Consider the following 26,526-nt stretch of genomic DNA (forward strand, 5'->3'; position numbering starts at 1 on the left):
TACGCCTAGACGTAATATGACGTCCAGAAACCTCTACATGACTCATTTTTCGCGCTTACAAATATTCGGTGGGAATAAATATGTTTTGTACGAAACAATTCATTGCTATGCGCAAATGTCAACGTAAAACAGGTGCTTGCATGCAAAGCACATAATTATAATATAAAGGAAGATATACATTGATCCAGATTCTACTTTCGGTTTCGTATACAATTGCAAGAGGGGTCTAATTTGAGAGATTTTCAAACATGCTTCGTCATATATAATCTCTTCCTTACGCAGGATCTTAAAATGTCTCTGTAACCAAAAAGGTAACTGTTATATATCTGATTTTCATCAATTGTGACATCCCACAAGTACCTGTTAAATCACGTTACTGATCTGGAACCAATCTAACTGAGTCCTTGTCAACATGTGAAGTTGTCTCAAGTTGAGTGAGTAACAGATTGTACACATAACAGTTAGTCACTTGCTATGTTGCTGTGTGCTAAATCTTAGATATCTAAATGTTAATTTCAATTGCCTCTATCTGACAAAACAATAACATGCCATAGCTGTGATGTATGCAATATTTCTATAATCTATTGGAATGTGAATATATTTCACACACAATAGAAGATTGCCTTCAGCTCTCAGTGGTACCAGGAATATGCTTTAGCATCATCATTGATATTCAGTCAAGTAAACTGTTTGTCTCTGTATTTTGTGCCCTATATAATTGTTCATGTTTGTTCTCAACAGAATCATTGTGACCTATACAAGTACTGTATACATGAGATATATTGCTTTCATTTCATCTTCAGATGTCCGATGTTGGAGTGAATATATAGCTTAGAAAGGGAGAGAGTCGGATTCATGGAGGTAGAACAGGAAGAAGGGGATACAGATGATTGGTGAGTTATGTCTATTAGGTGTGGAAGGATTTTTTATTGTAAAAAAAAAAATGTATATTACACATATATATATATATTTTATAAATAACAAGTATACTGCCTTTTGTGTTTGAACTTGTCTTGTTTTCTGTAGGCCACCGTATCTACTGGAGGACCTGCCCACAGAGGCTTTACTGGAGATATTCCAACACCTTGACTGGCAAAACCTTATGAATGTGTCGCAAACCTGCTCACGCTTCAGAGACCTCTGTCTAAAGGCAACACTATGGTAATACCTAGTTTATGATGATTCTGTCATAACTGTTCCTTGTCCTTTGCCTAATGCATAAATCCTGTCTAGGAACAATTCAGTGGTATAACCGATAATTGTCTGTTGTGGGAAGGTTACCATATATTTGACGACTAGAATAAATTACCCTATCAAGGTGACCCTATGGTAACTTGTAAGTGACTGATATGTTAATGTGACCCTGACCCATATTCATGAAACTGTTCTTATAATGCTCAAACTCGGTCAGATAGTGTGAGGGATATAGCTAGCTCTTGTTCGGAGTGGATTCATTTAGGAGTGGGTTTAGAGCATATGGCTCTGTTAGGAAGACAACGGGATACAACAAGCAGCGTTTTTGTTTTGGTTTTCTTTTTGAAATTTAGTGGACTCACCTGGGTACCAGCATATAAGCAACTACATGCCTGCATGGTATTGTGCTTATTAAGTCAAATTTCTTGTTCCAGTGATACATTAATAAAACGTCACATTTTGTCGATGATTAAGAAGAGTTTTGGAGATACTTATAAAGCTGAATTACTGTGTTCAATGATGCACTTGACTTTTAGACTGTGTCACAAGATTTAAGCAAGTAACAAGAAAGTTAGTTTGAGCACAGAATCCTTACGGAAGCATGAACATGTTTCGCGAAACTGGACATTTATGGTAACTAGTATTTGATCTCTGTGTGAATGACTGAATGTGACCCTTTGGTAACTAGTTATTAACACGTTTTTGAATTCGATCATTTAAAAAAATATAAAATTTGTGTAAATTATGTTTTTCAGGTTGCACATGAAACAGTTGGATTTCAGAAATTGTGCCATCCCGTATGATAGAAGTGTTCTACAGATAATGTCAAAGTGTCCAAATATTGGTAAGTTTGTTAGGGAAGACAACTCCTGTGTTAGCCCATATACCCTCTATATACTACAGGTCAGCTACTGGGCAGTTCTGTCCTGGACAAGCTGGTATAGCACACTGTTAGTTAACGCAAGGCTCAAAAATAAGGGAGACAACCTTCTATGAAATACTGTTGGAGAGAGAAAATCAGATTGAAATGCAAATAAGAAAATTGTATTCTTACATAATAACCTGGATAAGAAGCTGATATTATTAGTTTTTAATAATTTAAAACAGTGAAAAAGTTTTTTGAAGCACAATTATGAAACTCACTTAAGACCTACTAGCTCCCATCCCTCATTTGAGGTGGTAGTAACCTGTTAGCTTTATATTTTTTGATACATTTAGATTGAAAACAGGTGATATTGCCTTTGTATTATACAAGCGTGTAACAGAGGTGTTGTGTGCTGGTGAGTAATTACGGTTTTATCCACAGAGGTGTTGTGTACTGGTGAGTAATTACGGTTTTATCCACAGAGGTGTTGTGTACTGGTGAGTAATTACGGTTTTATTCACAGAGGTGTTGTGTCTGGGGGATGTACTACTGGAGGAAGAGGAAGAGGAAGAGGACATAGACATGTTAGAAACAAATCTTGTAGGCATCGACAAATTCTTTCTCAGTGTCCTCAAACAGAACATCCATGTAAAACAGCTTCATCTCAGCATGCATGGAGTCACCAACCGATCTGGTGGGTATGACAGGTTTCTACAAATAATCTGGTGGGTAAATCAAGGGTTTACACAACCAATCTGGTGGGTATGACAAGTTTCTACAAATAATCTGGTGGGTAAATCAAGGGTTTCTACAACCAATCTGGTGGGTATGACAGGTTTCTACAAATAATCTGGTGGGTAAATCAAGGGTTTATACAACCGATCTGGTGGGTATGACAAGTTTCTACATATAATCTGGTGGGTAAATCAAGGGTTTACACAACCAATCTGGTGGGTTGACCAGGGATTCTACAAATAATCTGGTGGGTAAATTAAGGGTTTACACAACCAATCTGGTGGGTTGACCAGGGATTCTACAACAGACTATAAAACTCTTTAATGTCTATAGGGGTACGTGTAAGATAGGGAAATCCCCCCAAATCTGTTTTCAAATTAGGTAAAATCTGAGGCTTGCAGAGGGTTTTGCACCAATTTAAAAATACAGAGGAAGGGATTTCCCTATCCTGCACTGCTGGGCTTGAAAGAGTATTAATCTCTCATTCCAATCAACAAAGTTAGCACAAACACGATGTTAATGTGCTTTGCTTGCTACCATTTAAAAAATATCAACTTTAAAATTTTCTCTTGAGATTTTTCGGACAAGAACAAACTACATATTTAGCATACCCAATTTGTTGAATTTTGTTTGCACACAAAAAATATTTACCCCTTCTATCCGACTCATATGGTTAATACATTGTTTAATATTCATTTTCATCTCTTTGGTAATTTCTGCATGGTAGCATTGGAGTTTTCTCAATTTTGTGAAGTCATTATTGTGGTCCAATTGTGATGTAACACACGTTAAATAGGGTGTATGGTAGACATTTCTTACACAACTTTCTTGCCCTGGATAAGTATCATACCCTCACAGGAATGAGAGAATTATACGACTATGACTGGTGGGTATACCTAGGGTTTTCATGACAGATCTGTTTTGTATGACAAGTTTCTACAACTGATCTGGAGAGTATGTCGTTTTCTACGGGTCATCCTCGATACCCCAGGGGATATGCTCACTTACAGTCTCGGCACCCATGGCATATGTCATGACAAAAAATGAAGGCAATATGCGGTTAACTGTATTATTAGTCTCGGGCAAAAAATATCTTGAACAGTCGCTAGACTGATACCTTTCCTTTGAAGATTACAGACTCAGGAGCAACACCCGACTCCAAAGTAAGTCAATTTTACTGTTACGCTACCGTGAGATTCTTTTGATGTTACATCTCAGGATCAAACTAGTCTTCATGTCTCATCCACAAGGTGACACACACCGAGCCTTCGATTTTGCTATGACATATTCGAGGGGTGCAGAGAGCGTAAGTGAGCATAACCCCTGGGGTATCATGGGTGTCTTTGGGTCTCCTTATGTATAAACGTGGAAATGATTTGTTGGTAATTTAACTTTAGACTGATGTGAATTAACACTTGTTATTTACCTAGTGGAGGCCATCTGTGCGAAGTGTACAGAGCTACAACACATTGTGATAGAGGACAGCGAACACATCAACAGAGATGCACTCACTGACCTTGTCAGCAGCATACCAGGCCTCCAGGAACTACATGTCAACAAGTAAGTGACCTCTGACCTCTGACCTCTCACAGAACTCATGTATATGATTAATTGACTTTTTGTTTTGGACATGAAACCTTTGAAATTTAGCTGGATACATTACTGATGATTTTGCATTCGAGATTTTCGTTTATTTTTCATTAGATTAGCTTTTTATCTGAATGATTTGCTGGTGTATGAAAATCACATTTTTTATAAAGTAAAATGCAGCTTTCTTTATAAAAAGTACCCCATTACATATTTGCCAAGCCCACAATAAATTGGAAGTAAACTTTCTGTTCAGGCAACAGATAACAGTTTTACTGGTGAGAATGTTTTATGTTTATTTCAGTTGTGGGGGTGTGATGTATCCAGAAATATCAAACCAGGATCCTAGTCAGAAACTCGGCCTGACCACACTCAGGTGAGTTGGTCATTGTTTTTTGGGGGGTTTGTTTTTGGAGAATAGGGGGGCTCATGTAGTCTCTGGCATCCCACTTCAATGAGGTTAAAGTTTTTTGGGCAAGTGTTGGCTCATCATACTCAATACACTGTTGTATGTTATAAGGTTGGAGCATTTAATTATAAGGAGTGCAATGTGCTGAGCCATATTATCATATTTTCGGGGCCAAAACTGGTTAATTAAACTTGGTTAAAGTTTTTGGGCAAGCTTGAGGTTAAAGTTTTTTTGTGAAATGTTGGATCACCACCATCAATAGGCTGTTGTCAATTATAAGGTTGAAATATTTATATGGAGTGTAAGCAATGTTCTGAACCATATTTTTATATTTTAGGTGAGTTGGACTTGGTTTAAGTTTTGAGGCTAGTTTGCTTGTGTAGTGTTGTATCGGTCACCCCCATCAATACGCTGTTGACTATTTCAAGTTGTCTGGTCATCTCTTCTTTTGAAATGTACAACATGTTAAGGAGCAACAAAACCTTGTTATATTGCCACCATTTGTTAAAAGAAATCTTGGCATTATAAAGGGGTTTGGCAATAAATTGAGGGAAACCAATGAAGGAATTCTTCAGAAAAACATAATTAAGATACCTGAAAATATGTTGGCGGTAAGCAAGGTGGCAAATGAAATGATGAGCATTATATCAAGGTTTTACTGTACGTGTGTTCCTATTGATATTTGTGGTCTTATAATAACATATATCACCAATAGGCGAGTTATGCTGTCCTCCAACAGCTCTTGTCTAACAGTGAATCAACACTTGTTGTGGGTTTATCTGATGGGGTCTATGAGTCACCCATTGTCTGGTAGGTCTGACATGACTCATGTGAGTCTTCCATGATTTTTGAGTGATGAGTCACCTGTTGACCCAACTTTTTCACTTAGGAGTAAGTCAGACAGGAATCGTGTGTGTCTTTCATTGTTTCTGAGTCACCCATTGTCTGGTTGGTCTGACATGACTCATGTGAGTCTTCCATGATTTTTGAGTGATGAGTCACCTATTGACCCAACTTTTTCACTTAGGAGTAAGTCAGACAGGAATCGTGTGTGTCTTTCATTGTTTCTGAGTCACCTATTGTCTGGTTGGTCTGACATGACTCATGTGAGTCTTCCATGGCTTTTGAGTGATGAGTCACCTATTGACTCAACTTTTTCCTTTTAGGAGTAAGTCAGACAGGAGTCGTGTGTGTCTTTCATTGTTTCTGAGTGAAGAGTCTCCCATTGTTTTTGAGCTGTGAGTCACCTATTGTTATTTTTATGTAGGGTGTTTTCTGACAGAACTCATTCAAGTCATCCATTATTCATGAGGGAGTCACATTTGTTTGATTGGGGTGTGTCTAAATCGACTCATACACATTTCCTTTTATCCATGAGTGATGAGCCCTCTATTGTTTGAAAGAGTCACTGTTTTAAGGGTCAGAATACACTCAAGTGAGTCTAGCGAGTCTAATTGGATTATGTCTGGTTGGACTCGAGTGAGTCACCCATTATTCATTGAGGTGTGTCGTCCATTGTTTGTTTAGAGCAACAAAATGCCTATTGTTTGTAACCAATGAGTCAATGTTAGTAAGGGATGTGGCTAAAGAGTTCAAGAGTGTCGACCCTAATTTTTGAAGGACATGTCTGATCAAGATTTAATGTATCAGGTATGTCTTTCTTAATGGTGTTTATTAATGTTTCTCGTTATAACCCCCACTTAGTGGAAGGGGTTATATAATATTAATCGCTTGGTCATTATGTGCCCCAGAAGTAAAATGCTTGTGAACAAGATATCTCATAAACTCCTCAACCAAATTCAGTTCATATATATATATCAAAGTATGGTAAAGTCAAATTCTACACCTGATTGGGCTTTGGTTGTCAAAGGGTCAAAAGTTCCACTTGACCACTTGGAAAGTAAAAATCTGGGGTACACCGTAGCTCACGAACCCCACATCAGATTCATTTCATATTTACAACATAGTGTGACAATATCAAGTTCTATACCCCGTTAGATTTTCGTGGTCATCTGTCAAAGTTAAAAAGTCAAAGGCACTTGACCACTTTGTGTTTGTGTTTCTCTCAATCACTTTCTATGTGTTCTAATTGTTTTCTGTTATTTGTTTTCACATTTTAGTTTGATCGGCACAGCTCTTTCAACAGAAGATGTAAGCACACTCCTAAAAAACTGTCCAGCGTTGTGTGACCTTGACCTCAGTGACACCTATGACTTAACCTGCTTTCCAAGTGATGTATTACCCGTGAGTATAGACCAGCTGTTTTCATAACAAACTCAAACAATTATTTCATGTTAAGGATCCTCTTACCACTGTCGAAAAATGAAACTATCCATTCAAAACTTATTTTTCTGGCATGGCTATAACTTTGATAAATCATTTTTGAAAAGAAAAATATACCTTGCAGGACTTTTATGAAAACTTAATGGACATGAAATAATAAGAATATATTCAACAAACGTGTTATAAGTGTAAAAGTGTGTCACTATTCTATGAGCCCAGACGGTATTCAAACCCTGGACTTCAGATTAGTATACCATCACTTAAACCAATTCAGCTACCTGTTCATCAGAAGCATACGATTCCAAATATCAAAAGGGATATTAAGGGGAAGTTACTGTGTATCTGAAAATCTGCAGTGCAGTGGGACAGGGATCCTTGAGTTAGCTATAGCTATCAGAAAATGGAACCTTTTTAAATGTTTTTTCATTCAAACTGCTTTCCATACTTGCCAACTCTCCATATTTAGGAGGGATACTCCCAATTTTGAACCCTCAAATTTAGTATTTTCAACCATTGAGTTTGCAAAACTATACCCATATTCTGAGATCTAATGATTTCATCTGAAAGAACAACTAAAAATATGTCATTTTAAAGGGTGATTTTGTCTCTGGGGGTATATACACATATTTTATATATGTTTTACTTTTGAGCATGCAAAATCTCCCCCCATGAAAATTTCAAAAAGTTAGCAAGTATGGCTTTCTGAAATAGGAAATAATGTACAACAAGAGTACATTCTGCTGAGGTTTATTGTGAATGGTCATGCAATTTTAGCTGTTATATAATCTTAACACATATATTTCTACATCAAACAAGACACAGAGGAGTGGCTTAGACACCCTGCAGTCCCTCAGACTCCGAAACAGCAGAGGTAAGTTGTTTACATTAACTTAAAATTTGAGCCAGCAGAGCTAATTGTATATTCCATGCGCATGGCTTATTCGAGCAATGTAACAATTCAAAATATTGGTCATAATTTTAAAGTTAAAACGTTATACTATTTTAATATTATTTAATACTGAAGTGAAGTTTATATAAGAGTTGAATTGGTAGTCTTATAGAAAGTTTGTGGTGGGTGGATCTAAAAAGTATTTCCAAAATTATGTTGTATGTACCGTATAACATGTACTAGTAACTAGGCAGCAGAAGTCATTAAAATCAATGAAGCGTAAAACATAGGTCAAAATCAGCATCCGCAACATGCATTCAGTAGAACACTATAGATACACAATTGATGCAAGTATAATCAACATTTCACTTGTAGTAGGAATGATATAGATGAGAGAAATTCTTCCTATAACCAGATGCATGGACAGACCCCATTTCTATATTCCCTGCCAACTCGTTGAGCAGGGTATATATAATAACATGGAACAAAAACTGATAACGTTGTCTTCAAGTCTCTTTATTACCTTGATGTTTCCTGTGGAAATCATGTCCTGAAGAACCTTTTTAGCAGTTAGACATTAGAACAAGTCCACTACGTAAGATAAATTGTATTGCGATGAGTCCTACTATTTATGTAACCAACTTCAGGACTACAGGACTTGACCCTCGAACACTGCCCACAGCTGAGGATGGTGGACGTACGTGGATGTATGGGTCTCACCTCCCTTAAGCTCTCCTGTCCCAGAGGTAAGTAAAATCGCATACATATGCTCTCAAAACTAACCAACACCTTATCTATTGGCTTTCCTATCCCAAAGTAGCCAGCACGTGTATAGTACATCTTTTAGATACTCTCTGAGATACGTAGACTATTCTTTTGTAAATAAGTCAAACTTTGATGTTAATTTTCCGGGACCATTGGGGAAAATCGAGACTTTGACTCTCGAATGTTGAACTTTGAACATCTTTTAGATCTTTATAAACATTTGTACTGCAATAAGACCAAATGTGATTGTTAAGTAACTGAATGAAAGGCATAGGTTTTTACGTTTTTTGGCTGTTTCAGAAAACTTGAGATTAGTTTTCAAGTTATATGTGTAGAGGGTCCCCTTTGTATCCTGTTGATTTGTTTTACTCCGCAGTTGAAGACGTACTCCTGGAGGATGTCAACCAACTGAAGGAACTGTTGTTGTCACCTTGTAACATGGTCAAAGTCAAGGTCACTGATCATGCTAGTTTGAAGAGTCTAGAGGTCACCAGTCCTGTCCTAGAGTCTGTCAGCCTCTGTAACTGTCCACTGTGAGTATATATGTTTCTGGCAGCAAAAATGTTGTGTAAAGCAGACTTTGGGTATTGATTATAATAGATGATAAATGTTAACTGTATTGGCTATTATTGATAAGCTATTTCCTTCATCGATTTCATATGTAAATAATTTGATTGCTATTTTTTTACTGTTACTCTTTTAGATTATCAACAGATACCTTGGTGTCTAATGTGAAGGAGCGTCATAACATCACCAAACTCATTCTAAACAAATGTATAAACATTCCACCCGAGGATCTCAACCTCTTCATTCTGCCAGCAGTAAGTGACAAATACTCAGACTACAAATCCCTATACTGCCAGCTGTAAGTGACATATACTCATGACTACAATCCTCCCTATACTGCCAGCAGTAAGTGACAAATACTCAGACTACAAACCTCCCTATACTGCCAGCTGTAAGTGACATATACTTATAGACTACAAACCTCCCTATTCTGCCAGCAGTAAGTGTCATATACTAATAGACTAAAAACCTCCCTATACTGCCAGCTGTTAGTGTCATATACTCATAGACTACAAACCTCCCTATACTGCCAGCAGTAAGTGACAAATACTCAGACTACAAACCTCCCTATACTGCCAGCAGTAAGTGACAAATACTCAGACTACAAACCTCCCTATACTGCCAGCTGTAAGTGACATATACTCATAGACTACAAACCTCCCTATTCTGCCAGCAGTAAGTGTCATATACTAATAGACTAAAAACCTCCCTATACTGCCAGCTGTTAGTGTCATATACTCATAGACTACAAACCTCCCTATACTGCCAGCTGTAAGTGTCATATACTCAGACTACAAACCTCCCTATACTGCCAGCTGTAAGTGTCATATACTCAGACTACAAACCTCCCCATACTGCCAGCTGTAATTGTCATATACTCATTGACTTCAAACCTCCCTATACTACCAGCTGTAAGTGTCATATACTCATAGACTACAAAACTCCCTATACTGCCAGCTGTGAGTGTCATATACTCAAGACTATAAACCTCCCTATACTGCCAGCTGTTAGTGTCATATACACATAGACTACAAACCTCCCTATACTGCCAGCTGTAAGTGTCATATACTCAGACTACAAACCTCCCTATACTGCCAGCTGTAATTGTCATATACTCATAGACTACAAACCTCCCTATACTGCCAGCTGTGAGTGTCATATACTCAAGACTATAAACCTCCCTATACTGCCAGCTGTTAGTGTCATATACTAATAGACTGCAAACCTCTCTATACTGCCAGCTGTGGGTGTCATATACTAATAGACTACAAACCTCTCTATACTGCCAAGTGTAAGTGTCATATACTCAGACTACAAACCTCCCTATACTGCCAGCTGTTAGTGTCATATACTCATAGACAACATAAATGACATTTGAGCTCTACAGGACCTGTGGGCCTCTTACTTGAAAGTCACATGCGTGTGATATAAGAACAAGGTGAATCACCAACTCAAAGTAAAAGAAAAGATATATGTCATGTTGTTAAAAAACAAATCAAAATCACAATACTTAATTCTTTTCTGTTGATATGCCTATATTAATTTGTTGCCATTTTGATTTCAGTTTCCAAACTTAAGTTGTCTGTCATACAGTGGCCATGCTTGGAGTGACGTACAGATAACCAGCTCTCAAATCGACACTCTGATGTTTGGGGTAGGTTCATATTGTATAAAGCGGGTTCCTGGACTTAAGGATCCCTGTAACACTGCCAAAAACTGTAACTATCCATTGTAAATTGCTTTATCTGGCATGACTGTAGCTTTGATAGAGTATTTTTGGAAAGAATACCATACCTTGCAGGATGGTACGTGAAAAAGTAATGAAGACTAATTAAAAAAATAATCGTAATAACTGTGTTCTGACTGTAAAATAAAAATGGGATTAGAGCAGGGTTCAAAACCTAGACTTCATGTTATGATTCTGTTTCTCTGACCTGGTCAATGAAAATATACTTGCTCAGTTGCACTACAGTAAATCCAAAACGAAATGAAGAGGAGGTTATGATGTATACAAAAAAAACTACAGTGGAATTCTCTAGTGGTTTGCCTGCAATGGGGAAAATATGGGGAAAATGTCTGCAACTTAGGTTTCGTTCCAGTCACTGTTGTGATAACTCCAGGGCTAAGCATAGAAATGCAATTGGTTTACAGAATTAAATCATGTACCAGTGGAGCATCATTGACCTAGACTTATTGTTTACAAAGAAATCTCCAACTTAAGATCTATATAATAAATAACGGTTGATTTCCATATGGAAAACAAAATAACTGTCAGCTGAAAAACATTGTCACTCTCGGTCCAAACATTTCGGCCTCCAGGCCATTCTTAAAAGAAGGCAACAGGGCAAAAATCAATGATGGATTCAAGTTACGTCCATCTTGCTTCTTTGGAAGTACAGAAAATTACATACCAAAACGTTTCCTCTACTTCCGAAGAAGCAAGATTGACCTAACTTGAATCCATTGTTGACTTTTGCCCTTGAAGAAGGCCAGGCAGGTGAAATATTGGGACCGAGAGTGACAATTGTTTTAATCATTTAGATCGATATCTTTTAGGAAAAGTAACAATATATCATAAGAATAGAAGCTAATTCAGATATAGATGCGATTGTTGAAGTATATAGATATTTTATCATTAATACAAGAAGCATGATTGGAGTAATTATTAAGTAGATATACTGACTTTTTTTAATCAGGACTGTCTCAATGTGACTGGTCTCCCTGTCAACATTCCGTCCCTTCAGAAACTGTCACTGTTCCGGTGTCGTGACATCACGGAGAGTGAGCTGGTCAATGGCCTGCTATTTGGAAACCAGGTAAGTCCCATTTAACTGATGTTGGTTCATGTTTAACCTTGAGCATGACAATAGATATTCCTTGTGTTTCAATTTCATCTCTCTATACAACATGTTTTTCCCGTATAAGAGGAGATAAGACATGTTTTACATGAAATCCGGGTGTGTCATATTATGCCACCTCCACAACAAAGTAAGAGAGACCTGAAGCAGAAACCAGACTGAATTTGGGGCAAAATATATAAATGAGGGAGATAGAAAATAAAATTGATGTAGTGTATTTATAGTGGAAAAAATATTTTGACATAGATTGATAAAATTTGAAGCAGAGTTTCTTGTGATTATGGGTGTTAATTTGATTCAGGGTTGGGTAAAAAAATTACTGTTTCATATAGGGATAGATGGAAAATGATAATTTCATACAGGGAGTGTTAGTATGGCTTAATGTTGGTTCTAGCGCCCGGGCAACCTTGTCTTGGACAACAGAGTTAAAAAGGCTTAAAATATGTAAAAGCAGTAAAAATCGGTCACCATGGAAACCTCTTTTACCTTGTGAATGTGTACATTTCACCTTGGCACTTCAGGCTCTTGACAACCACAATAAGTTGACCCCTACAGGGAAGACTCAGGTGACCTTGGAACCGTTCTCTGAGAACACAGGAACACCACACCTGAAGGAGCTCATGTTGAGTGAAATGGTCGGAATCCATGGCAACATGCTGTCAGGGGCCATGTCCAATTTCCAGGATCTGACGCGGCTTGAGCTGATCAACTGTGCGCGTCTAGCTCAGTAAGTCTGGCTCATTGCACTAATTATTGCATAACAAAATATTGTTGAGGAAGTTTGTTAATTTTGAATTTGTGCAAAATAGAACACTGTTTGATGGTTTTATCCTCAAACTCCCACCTCCGGATCCCTTTTAGAATTGAGAATAACTAGAATGTCCGTCATCATTATACCCATTTGTCTAGTTGGTAACCTTTCTCAATTGTTACCTTGCTAGGTTGAGTTTATGTGACTGCGCCAATCTAACCCATGTGGTGGTACGCAGTTGTAACAGACTGACCAAGATGGTCATTCAGCGGTCGGCACCCTGTGTACAAACTGTGGAATTGAAGGTAAGCCGAGTTACGTACGCCTAGGCTATTTTATTATCTGTTCTGTTGTAAAAAAAAAAAAAAAATATACCTGGCTTGTGAAAAAATTTGTGTAGGACAGATTTCATCATGAACACTAAGATTAAAATGTATTTATCTTCAACTCTGTTAGACACCATGTTGTGTTAAGGCCATCTGTGTGACCATTATTTCTAAGCATGACACATTTATTTCTGGAATCAAGATACTGTTTAGCACTTATATTTACTGTGTAGCACTTGTATTTATTGTTTATCAGATATATATGCAGTATAGTACATATATTTACTTCTTACCACATATTTAGTGAACAGTACTTATATTTACTTGTATCTTATATTCTGAGTAGCACATATATTTACTTTATACTAGTAGTACCTTAATTGACTTCCCTGTTAAGTACTACTTATCTTAGCACATTTTTCACGATATAGCTCTATATTTACTGTATAGCACTTATATTTACTGTATAGCTCTTATATTTACTGTATAGCACTTATAGTTACTGTGTAACACTTCTACTTGCATTTAATTGTACATCACTGAAATATTGATTGTTTAAAACTGTATATGATTTATGATGTACATGTAAACAGTGCTCATATTTTCTGTAGATTTTGTTTACCTTGTAATATAATTGATGATGGCAGACAAAATTTGAACCGTATAAAATATGATTTGCTCTAGGAACAAAAGCATGAAATGAAATATTTTACAGCACTTAAGCACTGAGAAATGTGTTGTTACATTACAGTGGTGTGGTATGGTGGAACATTTCTCGTGTAATGGGAACAGACTTCACTCTCTAAGTGTATTAGCCACCAACTTTGTACACTTCTCTGTGTCCAGTACTTCCCTGACCACACTGGCTCTAACTGGTGTCCTCACTCAGACTGGACACTCCCTCACTGTAAAGTAAGTAGGTCAAACTGGATACTCCCTCATTGTAGAGTGAAGTAGGTCAAGCTGAACACTCCCTCACTGTAGAGTAAATAGATCAAGCTGAACACTCCATCACTGTAGAGCAAGTATGTCAAACTTGACACTCCCTCACTGTAGAGTAAGTAGGTCAAACAGGACACTCCATCACTGTAGAGTAAGTAGGTCAAACTGGACACTCCCTCACTGTAGAGTAAATAGGCCAAGCTGGACACTCCATCACTGTAGAGTAAGTAGGTCAAACTGGACCCTCCCTCACTGTAGAGACTAGAGTAAGTAGGTCAAACTGGACACTCTCACTGTAAAGAAGATCAGACTGGACTCTCCCTCACTGTAGAGTAAATAGATCAAGCTGAACACTCCCTCACTGTAGAGTAAATAGATCAAGCTGAACGCTCCATCACTGTAGAGTAAGTAGGTCAAACTGGACACTCCGTCACTGTAGTGTAAGTAGGTCAAACTGGACACTCCCTCACTGTAGAGTAAGTAGGTCAAACAGGACACTCCCTCACTGTAGAGTAAGTAGGTCGAACAGGACACTCCCTCACTGTAGAGTAAGTAGGTCAAAAAGGACACTCCCTCACTGTAGTGTAAGTAGGTCAAACAGGACACTCCCCCACTGTAGTGTAAGTAGGTCAAACTGGACACTCCATCACTGTAGAGTAAGTAGGTCAAACGGGACACTCCCTCACTGTAGTGTAAGAAGGTCAAACAGGACATTCCCTCACTTTAGTGTAAGAAGGTGAAACAGGACACTCCCTCACTGTAGTGCAAGTAGGTCAAACTGGACACTCCCTCACTTTAGTGTAAGTAGGTCAAACTGGACACTCACTCACTGTAGAGTAAGTAGGTCGAACAGGACACTCCCTCACTGTAGAGTAAGTAGGTAAAACTGGACACACCCTCACTGTGAGTAAGTAGGTCAAGATGGATACTCTCTCATTGCAGAGTAAGTAGGTCAAACTGGACACTCCCTCACTGTAGAGTAAGTAGGTCGAACTGGAAACTCCCTCACTGTAGTGTAAGTAGGTCAAACTGGACACTCCCTCACTGTATTATAGGTAGGTCAAACTGGACACTCCCTCACTTTAGTGTAAGTAGGTCAAACTGGACACTCCCTCACTGTAGTTAAAGAAGGTGAAACAGGACACTCCCTCACCGTAGTGTAAGTAGGTCAAACTGGACACACCCTCACTGTATTATAGGTAGGTCAAACTGGACCCTCCCTCACTTTAGTGTAAGTAGGTCAAACTGGACACTCCCTCACTGTAGAGTAAGGAGGTCAACCTGGCCACTTCCTCACTTTAGAGTTAGTAAGACATACTGGACGCGCCCTCACTTTAGAGTAAGTAAGACATACCGGACGCTCCCTCACTGTAGAGTAAGTAGGTAAAACTGGACACACCCTCACTGTGAGTAAGTAGGTCAAGATGGATACTCTCTCATTGCAGAGTAAGTAGGGCAAACTGGACACTCCCTCACTGTAGAGTAAGGAGGTCAACCTGGACACTTCCTCACTTTAGAGTTAGTAAGACATACTGGACACTCCCTCACTTTAGAGTAAGTAAGACATACCGGACGCTCCCTCACTGTAGAGTAAGTAGGTAAAACTGGACACACCCTCACTGTGAGTAAGTAGGTCAAGATGAATACTCTCTCATTGCAGAGTAAGTAGGTCAAACTGGACACTCCCTCACTGTAGAGTAAGGAGGTCAACCTGGACACTTCCTCACTTTAGAGTTAGTAAGACATACTGGACACTCCCTCACTTTAGAGTAAGTAAGACATACCGGACACTCCCTCACTGTAGAGTAAGTAGGTAAAACTGGACACACCCTCACTGTGAGTAAGTAGGTCAAGATGAACACTCTCTCATCGTAGAGTAAGAAGGTCAAACTGGACAAGTAAGTGTATATGACCTGGCCTGAAAAATTGTTAAAAATCCTCTCAGAAACTCTCAAATGCTGAACTGTTACATTGACTTCTATAGACATATCATTGCTGTTATCACTGACCATGCTTCGTATTTCCAGTTGTCCACACCTAACCTCCCTGTCCCTACAAAAGTGTGACCTACTGACCACTGTCCAGCTGAGACACCTACTGAACCATGCAGCTGAACTGATCGCTGTGGATGTCAGGGGTTCTTCCTCACTAAGGTATCAGCAGACCTCTAGATCTCTGTGTAAATTGTATCATATATATTTTCTTTTCATCTACCATACTTTTCCATTAAGAAGTTGAAGAGTATTGTAGATGAATAGAAATTATGATCTGATTTTAATAAGATCACACAATATATCTATTGGTACAATTTGTATCATATGTCATTAAAAGTGAATTGAAGTATCTTAAAATTTCAATTTTACGTCCAGATATTGTGCGATGGATTTTGTGTTTCAAAATTCATTAATACTTTGTATAAGAATTTTATTCCTTAGCATCCTGTATAGTTTTTGCTGCAGTTTCATTTTTGCCTTTTTCACCCTTTGGAATGATGGCAAATTTATCATTACAGTGAAAACAACATAATTTACATAGTAATTAAATGTGAAAGGCGAAATCAACAATGGGCTAAAATGGATTTCACTGGCAAAGGGTGAAAGACTGGGCAAAAATTTCCCGGTACACAGCATACATATTTCTCTCCTTTAATGACTTTAAGAGCTTCTTTAGCAATTGGGACCGTGACTGTGTTTCAGAATTGTTAATATCTTGATACTTATTATTGTTGAAGAATTCTAGCTACAACAGCAGTCCCATGGTTCGCGACCTTTGCTGATTGACAAGTATGTTTTCTTGACAGTTCTCTAGAGGTTCCTGGAGGAGTAAAGACATGCTATCTTATGGGCCACAGAAAGCTCCAGGAAATCTCGGTTCAGCATCCGATACAGCTGTCCCGCATCACGCTAAACAACCTTCCTAAGGTATAACTGGTCTATATATACAAGTTAGAGGTGTCCCGCATCACGCTAAACAACCTTCCTAAGGTATAACTGGTCTATATATACAGGTTAGAGGTGTCCCGCATCAGGCTAAACAACATTCCTAAGGTATTACTGGTCTATATATACAGGTTAAAGGTGTCCCGTATCACACTAAACAACCTTCCTAAGGTATTACTGGTTTATATATACAGGTTAGAGGTGTCCCGCATCACACTAAACAACCTTCCTAAGGTATAACTGGTCTATATATACAGGTTAGAGGTGTCCCGCATCACGCTAAACAACCTTCCTAAGGTATAACTGGTCTATATATACAGGTTAGAGGTGTCCCGCATCACGCTAAACAACCTTCCTAAGGTATAACTGGTCTATATATACAGGTTAGAGGTGTCCCGCATCACGCTAAACAACCTTCCTAAGGTATAACTGGTCTATATATACAGGTTAGAGGTGTCCCGCATCACGCTAAACAACCTTCCTAAGGTATAACTGGTCTATATATACAGGTTAGAGGTGTCCCGCATCACGCTAAACAACCTTCCTAAGGTATAACTGGTCTATATATACAGGTTAGAGGTGTCCCGCATCACGCTAAACAACCTTCCTAAGGTATAACTGGTCTATATATACAGGTTAGAGGTGTCCCGCATCACGCTAAACAACCTTCCTAAGGTATAACTGGTCTATATATACAGGTTAGAGGTGTCCCGCATCACGCTAAACAACCTTCCTAAGGTATAACTGGTCTATATATACAGGTTAGAGGTGTCCCGCATCACGCTAAACAACCTTCCTAAGGTATAACTGGTCTATATATACAGGTTAGAGGTGTCCCGCATCACGCTAAACAACCTTCCTAAGGTATAACTGGTCTATATATACAGGTTAGAGGTGTCCCGCATCACGCTAAACAACCTTCCTAAGGTATAACTGGTCTATATATACAGGTTAGAGGTGTCCCGCATCACGCTAAACAACCTTCCTAAGGTATAACTGGTCTATATATACAGGTTAGAGGTGTCCCGCATCACGCTAAACAACCTTCCTAAGGTATAACTGGTCTATATATACAGGTTAGAGGTGTCCCGCATCACGCTAAACAACCTTCCTAAGGTATAACTGGTCTATATATACAGGTTAGAGGTGTCCCGCATCACGCTAAACAACCTTCCTAAGGTATAACTGGTCTATATATACAGGTTAGAGGTGTCCCGCATCACGCTAAACAACCTTCCTAAGGTATAACTGGTCTATATATACAGGTTAGAGGTGTCCCGCATCACGCTAAACAACCTTCCTAAGGTATAACTGGTCTATATATACAGGTTAGAGGTGTCCCGCATCACGCTAAACAACCTTCCTAAGGTATTACTGGTCTATATATACAGGTTAGAGGTGTCCCGTATCACGCTAAACAACCTTCCTAAGGTATAACTGGTCTATATATACAGGTTAGAGGTGTCCCGCATCACGCTAAAGAACCTTTCTAAGGTATTACTGGTCTATATATACAGAGTAAAGTGCCCAACCATCATACCAACATAAATCTTCCAAAGGTAGAACTAGTATAGAAGGCTTGGGTGCCTTACAACAACATTCAACATCCAACATCCGACTTAAGATAGAACTAAACATCCTCGATATCCAGGGGTATCCAGAGGGGTGCAGAGAGCGTAAGTGAGCGTAACTCCTGGAGTATCGAGGATGTTCAACATCCTTCCTAAGGTGAAATAGTATAGAGAGCTAAAGGTATGTGCTCAAGCATCACACTCAACCTATCCCTTCTTGAAAATCTAAGTGTTCCACTTTTGATATACATACTTCTCTGCACATTTGGAATATGCTATGACAATATCAAAGGCAAACAGTTTTATTATTTCATTCTTTTAACTTATTCACCCCTAAAGACCCATTTGAACTCTTCCAATTCAATGGTAAGAATAGTTCATTATGAAGTTTCAGGGGTGAATGAGTTAATATATATTGAAGGTTTGTTTTGTTTAGTTGAATGTCCTATCAGCAGCTAAGGTCATTTAAGGACTTGCCTCGATGTGTGTTGTGTATGCTAGCTTGTGTGTATGTGTACTGGAGACGGTAGGTTGGTGTATTTGCCTTCTTGCGTCAGAGTAGATTTGATGCCAACTTAATAGTGTTAACTTACTGAAATACACTACTGATAGCACCCAACGTAGTACAATGTACATTGTATTCCACCTGGTCACATTATTCTGACAACAAGTTTAACAAAGGATCAAACCAGTTTACTTGTATCATCAACAAGGTAGCACATACAGATATTCCTAGGGTGTCGAGTTGACACGTGTATCGACAGCAGAACACATGGGTTTCGAAGATGCAACCTATATACCTAACCATGGTACTTAAACAGGGCAAAAGGAAGAGGTCCACATTTTATGATTTACTATATCTAGTTCATTGTGGACTTAACTTGATTATAATGTTTTTTTCTCCTAGTTTGTTCCAAACCAGCGTATGACCCTCCTGAAGGCCTGTGAGGATACCCTGACTGTGTTAGACTTGCGAGCTATACCAGGGGAGACAAATCTTGTGATTCAACTGAAAAATTTAGAATCATTGACACTTGATCAGGGCCTCTACCTCGACCGTCTCGGTAAGTCACACATCTTGTCACGTGTCACTTCTATTCCTCTTGTCACACAGGTCACTGATAGATCTATGTTGACACTAATCATTACTAGGTGTCTTTAAATTTGCTTTTCACACATGCTTGTTTTCTTGTCCCGTCATCACTGCTAAACCTCTCGTCTCATTACCACTATAGCTATCTGTTTCACTGTTATCTTGTCCACCTTGCTTCAAGTAAAATACTTCTAGGTTTTGCTTTGTAAACAATTTTTTATTTAATTAATGAATATAATAATTCAACTTTTTATGATTTTATTGAAACAACTCTTCTTACTTTCAATTTCAGAGATTCTTTGCCCGAAGTTGACCTACCTAAGGATACAGGTATGATGATATCTATATTCTGTGCATCTTAAGTTTCATAAATCTTGTTTTCTATGTATCCTGCATGTATTTTGATTCAATGCAAACTGATGGAAAATGGCATTTTTGAATAGCATTGTTGTTTCAATTAGCATGATACATGTACTTATGACAGTGGTTAATGACAATCTCGTTTCCTGTACAGGGTTGTCCAAAACTTTGGCATCTGACCATAGAACTGGACCGACTGTCCCAGCTACAAATTACACACAGCTCACCACTGCTAGCCCTAAGGTCCATGGAGCTACATACATCACGCGTCACCTACCTCGCCAAGGTCATAGCATACGTAAGTAGATTGACCTTCATTTCCCTGTGTGACCTATTTGTCAAAGTTATAGAATATGAAAGCAGAGTGACCTTCATTTCTGTGTGAGACATATCTGCCAAGGTCATAGCATTTGCATGTAGAGTGTCCTTCATTCCCATGTGATTTAACTTTCAAGGTCATAGTATATGTGAGTAGAGTGACCTTCATTCCTGTGACTCACCTGCCAAGGTCATAATGTATGTAAGTAGAGTGACCTTCATTCCCAGGTGATTACCCTGTCAAGGTCATAGTTCATGTGAGAAGAGTGACCTTCATTCCCATACGACTTCCCTGTCAAGGTCATTGTATTGTGAGTACAGTGACCTTCATTCCCTGGTGATTTACCTGTCAAGGTCATAGTATATATGGGTAAAGTGACCTTCATCCACCTCACATATCACATACCTACATTATATGATGTACCTTACTGCTGATTATAGATCTGACCACTGATCAAGTCACTCTTTGATGTCTTCCCCCAACCAGTGCAGATTCCATTGTTTTTGGTTACTATTTTAACAAAGATCTCTCTTGTGATATGTTGATGCTCTTCAATGTTTCAGTACTGTCCCAAGTTGGAGATTCTGAAGCTGTACAAAACCTATGTAACTCAAGGTCAGTAAATGTTACTCAAGGTCTGTCATTGTAGATCAAGATCAGTATATACATGTATATATAAATGAGTCAGGATCAGTATATGTAGCTTGAGGTCAATAAAAATGTCAAGGTCATTTTAGTATAACTCAAGTAGACAGTTCACAAAGTTCAAGGTCAGTAGTGTGAATTCAAGGTCAATGTACACTTAGGTTCACTATTTGTCAGGTTTATACATTATTCCTACATTAAGGTAATCACAATTACTGTACTTCAATGATCTCTTGGTTCTAGATTTAATGAACGGGGGTTATGATAAATAAGGTTTAAACTCATGTTGGTGTCCACTGTATACGGATAGACCAGGAACTGAGGCTCTACTTACTAGCCAGCCATACTATGTAACTGTCAAAATAGTGTTGTTTTATTGTGCTGAGAGTGTGATATCTTTCTTTTTTCAGAAATGATCAATAAGCTTGGTAGCCTCATTCCAACCCTGAAGAAGTTAAGTTTATATGGTTGTCATGGTTACACAAGCATTGGGTGCGGGTCTGTGAACCCTGGTTCTACATCTCTCTACATCACAAGTCAGGATATCCCGGGCTCCTGACACCAGGTCACTCCTATAGACTTGTCAGCTGCTGTTGACAGAAAATGCTGCAGGGATAGATAACTACCCGAGATAGACAGTAAGGCATGCTGCAAGGATCCCATACCAAAATCAGCTACCCAGGAGCACATGTGCTGCACATAAGTTTCACATAAATAGCTGAGATAGACAAGAAGGCATGCTGCAGGGATAGATAACTAGCAGAGATATATAACAAGGCATGCTGCAGGGTTAGATAACTAGCCGAGATAGACAAGAAGGCATGCTGCAGGGATAGATAACTAGCAGAGATATACAACAAGGCATGCTGCAGGGTTAGAAAACTAGCCGAGATAGACAACAAGGCATGATGCAGGGATAGATAACTAGCCGAGATAGACAACAAGGCATGCTGCAGGGATGGACAGTTGGGAATGCTGTACGGGGACAAAAGGCTGGCTATAGAGAAACACATCCATGTGTGCTGCAGAGATTGACAACTTGGTATGCTACAAAGATAATCAACTATACATGCTGCAGAGATTATATTACTAGGTGTGCTGTAGAGATTGATAACTTGGTATGCTACAAGTATAATCAACTATACATGCTGCAGAGATTATATTACTAGGTGTGCTGTATAGATTGATAACTTGGTATGCTACAAGGATAATCAACTATACATGCTGCAGAGATTATATTACTAGGTGTGTTGTAGAGACAGTTTCACTTCGGCATGTTGCAGACCTGCCAATCAGCCAAACAAACAACTAATAATGATGCCATACTACTTCATATCACTGAGCATTATGTAAAACATGAACATCAACTTTAAACATGAAATACTGTACTAGGTTTTGATCATATTATTCTGATGTAATGATTTTAAACCACAAAATTTGAATTTAAACCATAATCCCTATGTACATAAATGTTAATACAAGACCATGTATCCCAGCAGCTCCATTAAATTTGGGTAACCTTAAGCTCATTTCCTGTCGTTGAAAAGTATAAGGTCTTCCAAGGTAGCATCACACTTTAAAGCAAACTTCTACCGTAAAAGTGGAAATTATTGCGTGTGGAAATGTTCGGGTTGTCTCACTGTAAAGTGGAATGTTCTCATCAGCAATAAGTCTTTATTATTCTATTTACCTTTAAATGGTCTAGATCATCTGTATATAAATATTCATATTTGATATTTTACCGCCAATATACTAAACATAAAAATTTCCACTTTTATAGTATTTTATAGTATAGCGAATATATATGTTCATTTATATATTGCTCAGTACCATTACAATGGCTTGTTAGTGCCATAGAGGCTATAAGGCAGCTCCAGGGTAGATATTTTCCCCTAATGCTACTATGCACATATCTTACACCTAATAGTAAACCTTTATACATGTGTGAAAATTAAACATTGATTTTGTGATTTTTAATTCAAAATTAACCTAATAACCTTGAACAAGTAATTCAAGTATCATTCACTTATGCTTGTTAAATGATGTATGTAAAGCCCCCTCCCCAAATCTCCCTTCCCTTCAGTATCATTCACTTATCCCTGTTAGATGATGTATGTACAGCCCCCTCTCCAAATCTTCTTCCCTTCAGTATCATTCACTTATCCCTGTTAGAGGATGTATGTACAGCCCCCTCCACAAATCTCCCTTCCCTTCAGTATCATTCACTTATCCCTGTTAGAGGATGTATGTACAGCGCCCTCCCCAAATCTCCCTTCCCTTCAGTATCATTCACTTATCCCTGTTAGAGGATTTATGTACAGCCCCCTCCCCAAATCTCCCTTCCCTTCAGTATCATTAACTTATCCCTGTTAGATGATGTATGTACAGCCCCCTCCACAAATCTCCCTACCCTTCAGTATCATTAACTTATCCCTGTTAGATGATGTATGTACAGCCCCCTCCCCAATTCTCCCTTCCCTTCCAGTATCATTCACTTATCCCTGTCAGATTATGTATGTACAGCCCCCTCCCCAAATCTCCCATCCCTTTCTAGTATAAGGTGACACATCACCAGTGTTAGGTTGTGGTTTTTGAATGGTTTAAACATTTCTTATATAGTAACCAGTTGTTGATGTTTGTTAAGGGTGATAGACTGTGGTGTTACCACTGGAGAGCATGACAGATTATAGGGATCAGAAACACAGGAATATGTCTCCCCTTAGAAGAAGAGAAGCATGTATAAGCTTTTACTAGTTACATTTTATTCAGGCCGTTACTTTTAAAATAGATTTCCTGATGAAACTTGATCACAGGTGTAGAGTGCATTGTTATAAGGTCACCATTACCTTGGCCTCTTGGCCAAAGGTCAAATAAATGTCAACTTTCAGTTGAAATTTAAAAAAATAAATTTGTTGTAGACATTGTGATGAAACTTGAAGCTCCCCTTCATCACACACAGGTGTGCAGTTCAATGTTATTCTGTCATAGTAATATTCACCACCGGGTATATGAAATTCAAAACATTTTAGTTAAATCTTGTCTGGGGTTAGAGTTAAGGGAGACATATTGTGTAAGTACTGGTTCTTCTAATAATTTCTTGACCGTGCCGTAACTTTTAAACCATTAAAGATGTCTTGATTAAGCTTGCAGTATATCTGCATCTCACAAAGACGATAAGCAGTGCACTATTATTAGGTCACTGACCTTGACCTTAAGGTCAAAGTGCAAACTTTTCAGTGGTGACTCTCAAGGTAGTGTGTCAGCATCTCCACAACTTTTTAACTGCATTTAATACATGTATGCATTTATAAGAAGGCAGTTCATCTTAAACCTAAATGTACATAAGAGAATTGTAGATAAATGGTTATTTGACATATTTCCACATTTTTGTTTCGCAAGAGAAAGGGAGAAATGTTTTTTGTTCACGAAAACAAATCTCTAAATGTTACCTTGAACTCAAAGGTTAAATACAATGTAAAATCAAATATGCATATGGCTAATAGGAGACCTGATTTTCTTTGCATGTTACCGGGTATATCAGATTCTCTAGCTTGAAATTGAAAAATATGATATTTTTTTGTGTATGAAAATTGATAAAAAGCACTCATTTTTTTTCAAACTTTTTGTTTTAACAGCATAATATCAGGTGGCGAAAAATGAAGTCCATTTGTCCTGCAAATGAGATAGAAAAATCTCAGACTGGAATTTTTTTTTTATACATTGTACCTACAAAGTGTATACTACGTTGACTTAAATGATCTCCAAAAAAAATCAAAATATCCTTCTGCCAAGGAAAAAGAAAAAGTATTTTGATATTCCAAATGATTTGTAAGAGTTGTCAAAATAAACTGTTATTAAATGTGTGCATCATATTACATGTACTATGTTTTGATAACATGGTGTGAATTTCGAATGACATTACCTCTTTAAACGATCTTATTTATGGTTCATTGTTAGCAATCATAAAACAATTGTACTGTTTGTGAATGTTGACTCCATTTGTTCACATTTAAATAAATACCGTAAAACGGCAGTTATTTATGCAGGCTTATTTCTTTTTGCATTTTGCACCCAAAATTAGAAAATGAAATTTACACCGATTATAATTTTTGCAATCTAAACATGTGAGAACTAAAATTGGTTGTGGTGTTTTAGCACAAAGACGGGACACTTGGCATATAAAGTGTTCAATAGTCAAATAAATACTGAGTAACAAGTAAACGTATCCCGTTAAGCAAAGATATAATCTATTTTTAACCATTCTGTACTACTCTTGATATAAACGAATCGTTATTAATAATATAACCACATACTCGCTATTTCAAGACATCATTTATTACTGTTATGAAGTTTATTAACGTGGCTCATTTTCACTCTTGTCGTATTATTCTGCGGATCATATGTTCGGGATCACATTATTGACCAGCAAAATCGTGTAAAATATCATCTCTGTGGAAATATCCTGCTGCATGATATTATAGGTTCACAGTGCCCTCTCGCCCTAATATTAAGCAAAAGAAAAAAAAACAAACACAAGTGATACAGAATATATTTAATATATAAAAAATAAAGCTATGTAAAATTAAAACATCAGTTCTGATTAAATCTTCATACAAAGAGATCAAATACAACAAACACAATTTTACATACAAAGTGCGGGGTACAAATCATATATCTGGTAGTACAAAATACTAGGAGAGTGTTGTAATTGTAATGGCCGGGTTGAGCTAGATCTATTTATCGGTAATTGTAATGGGTTGAGCTAGATCTATTTATCAGTAATTGTAATGGGTTGAGCTAGATCTGTTTGCCAGTAATTAACAGACACATGAATATAATGTTGTCTAGTGATCAAGTCTGGTCAGGAAAGTAAACAATTAAATTTGTCTGTTTTGCAGTGTTCCATGATAAAGTCCATCACTGATGATCTGGGGTATGTTGTCGAGTGATCTAGTCTGGCCAGAAAAGTTAACAATTAAATGTGTCTGTTTTCCAGTGTTCCATGATAAAGTCCATCACTGATGATCTGGGGTATGTTGTCGAGTGATCTAGTCTGGTCAGGAAAGTAAACAATTAAATGTGTCTGTTTTCCTGTGTTCCATGATAAAGTCCATCACTGATGATCTGGGGTATGTTGCTAAAGTTACAATATCATTCACTGTATAAACCAGTTTTAAATGTCATTTAAGGAACCCCATACCGCTATTGATGGAGATGCTGACAAAGTCAATGGACCATGAAAGGCAGGCCGCATCTAGCATTTGATGCATGGGCTGAGATGTACTACCTAAGATGTATCTATGGTCCAAGTTTGGTTGGTCTAGAACTTATGCTTTCAGTGAAACTTAAACTTAAACGCAAAAACTTAATGTTGATGACGCCGTCGCCGTAAAAGCAACACCTTAGTCTCGCTTCCGCTACTTCGTGG

At 38.0% G+C, this 26,526-nt stretch overlaps 1 protein-coding gene across 5 annotated transcripts; it reads left to right on the plus strand.

Moving 5' to 3' along the window:
* The first annotated feature begins 197 nt into the window (after positions 1-197).
* Positions 198-25,128, plus strand: LOC110442358 (F-box/LRR-repeat protein 15-like). Of its 5 annotated transcripts, XR_002462010.1 has the most exons (25): positions 198-434; positions 804-893; positions 1,027-1,161; positions 1,950-2,038; positions 2,583-2,753; positions 4,225-4,354; positions 4,686-4,757; positions 6,911-7,034; positions 7,890-7,944; positions 8,610-8,708; positions 9,104-9,260; positions 9,431-9,548; positions 10,859-10,948; positions 11,991-12,110; positions 12,674-12,879; positions 13,094-13,208; positions 13,981-14,141; positions 16,199-16,324; positions 16,972-17,092; positions 19,589-19,745; positions 20,067-20,104; positions 20,289-20,432; positions 21,017-21,068; positions 21,509-22,267; positions 22,344-25,128. XR_002462010.1 is itself a non-coding variant. In XM_021485920.1 (24 exons), exons 2-24 carry the CDS (start codon positions 856-858, stop codon positions 21,655-21,657), a joined length of 2,667 nt encoding a protein of 888 aa, XP_021341595.1. In that variant the 5' UTR covers positions 198-460; positions 804-855; the 3' UTR covers positions 21,658-25,128. The 5 variants fall into 5 exon arrangements, 4 of the variants coding, with proteins under 4 accessions (XP_021341595.1, XP_021341594.1, XP_021341597.1 ...); XM_021485920.1 differs by having other exon boundaries at positions 198-460; positions 21,509-25,128; XM_021485919.1 differs by having other exon boundaries at positions 21,509-25,128.
* Positions 25,129-26,526: the final 1,398 nt, after the last annotated feature.

Source organism: Mizuhopecten yessoensis, unplaced genomic scaffold (assembly GCF_002113885.1).
Source record: "Mizuhopecten yessoensis strain PY_sf001 unplaced genomic scaffold, ASM211388v2 scaffold716253, whole genome shotgun sequence".
NCBI lineage: Eukaryota > Metazoa > Mollusca > Bivalvia > Pectinida > Pectinidae > Mizuhopecten > Mizuhopecten yessoensis.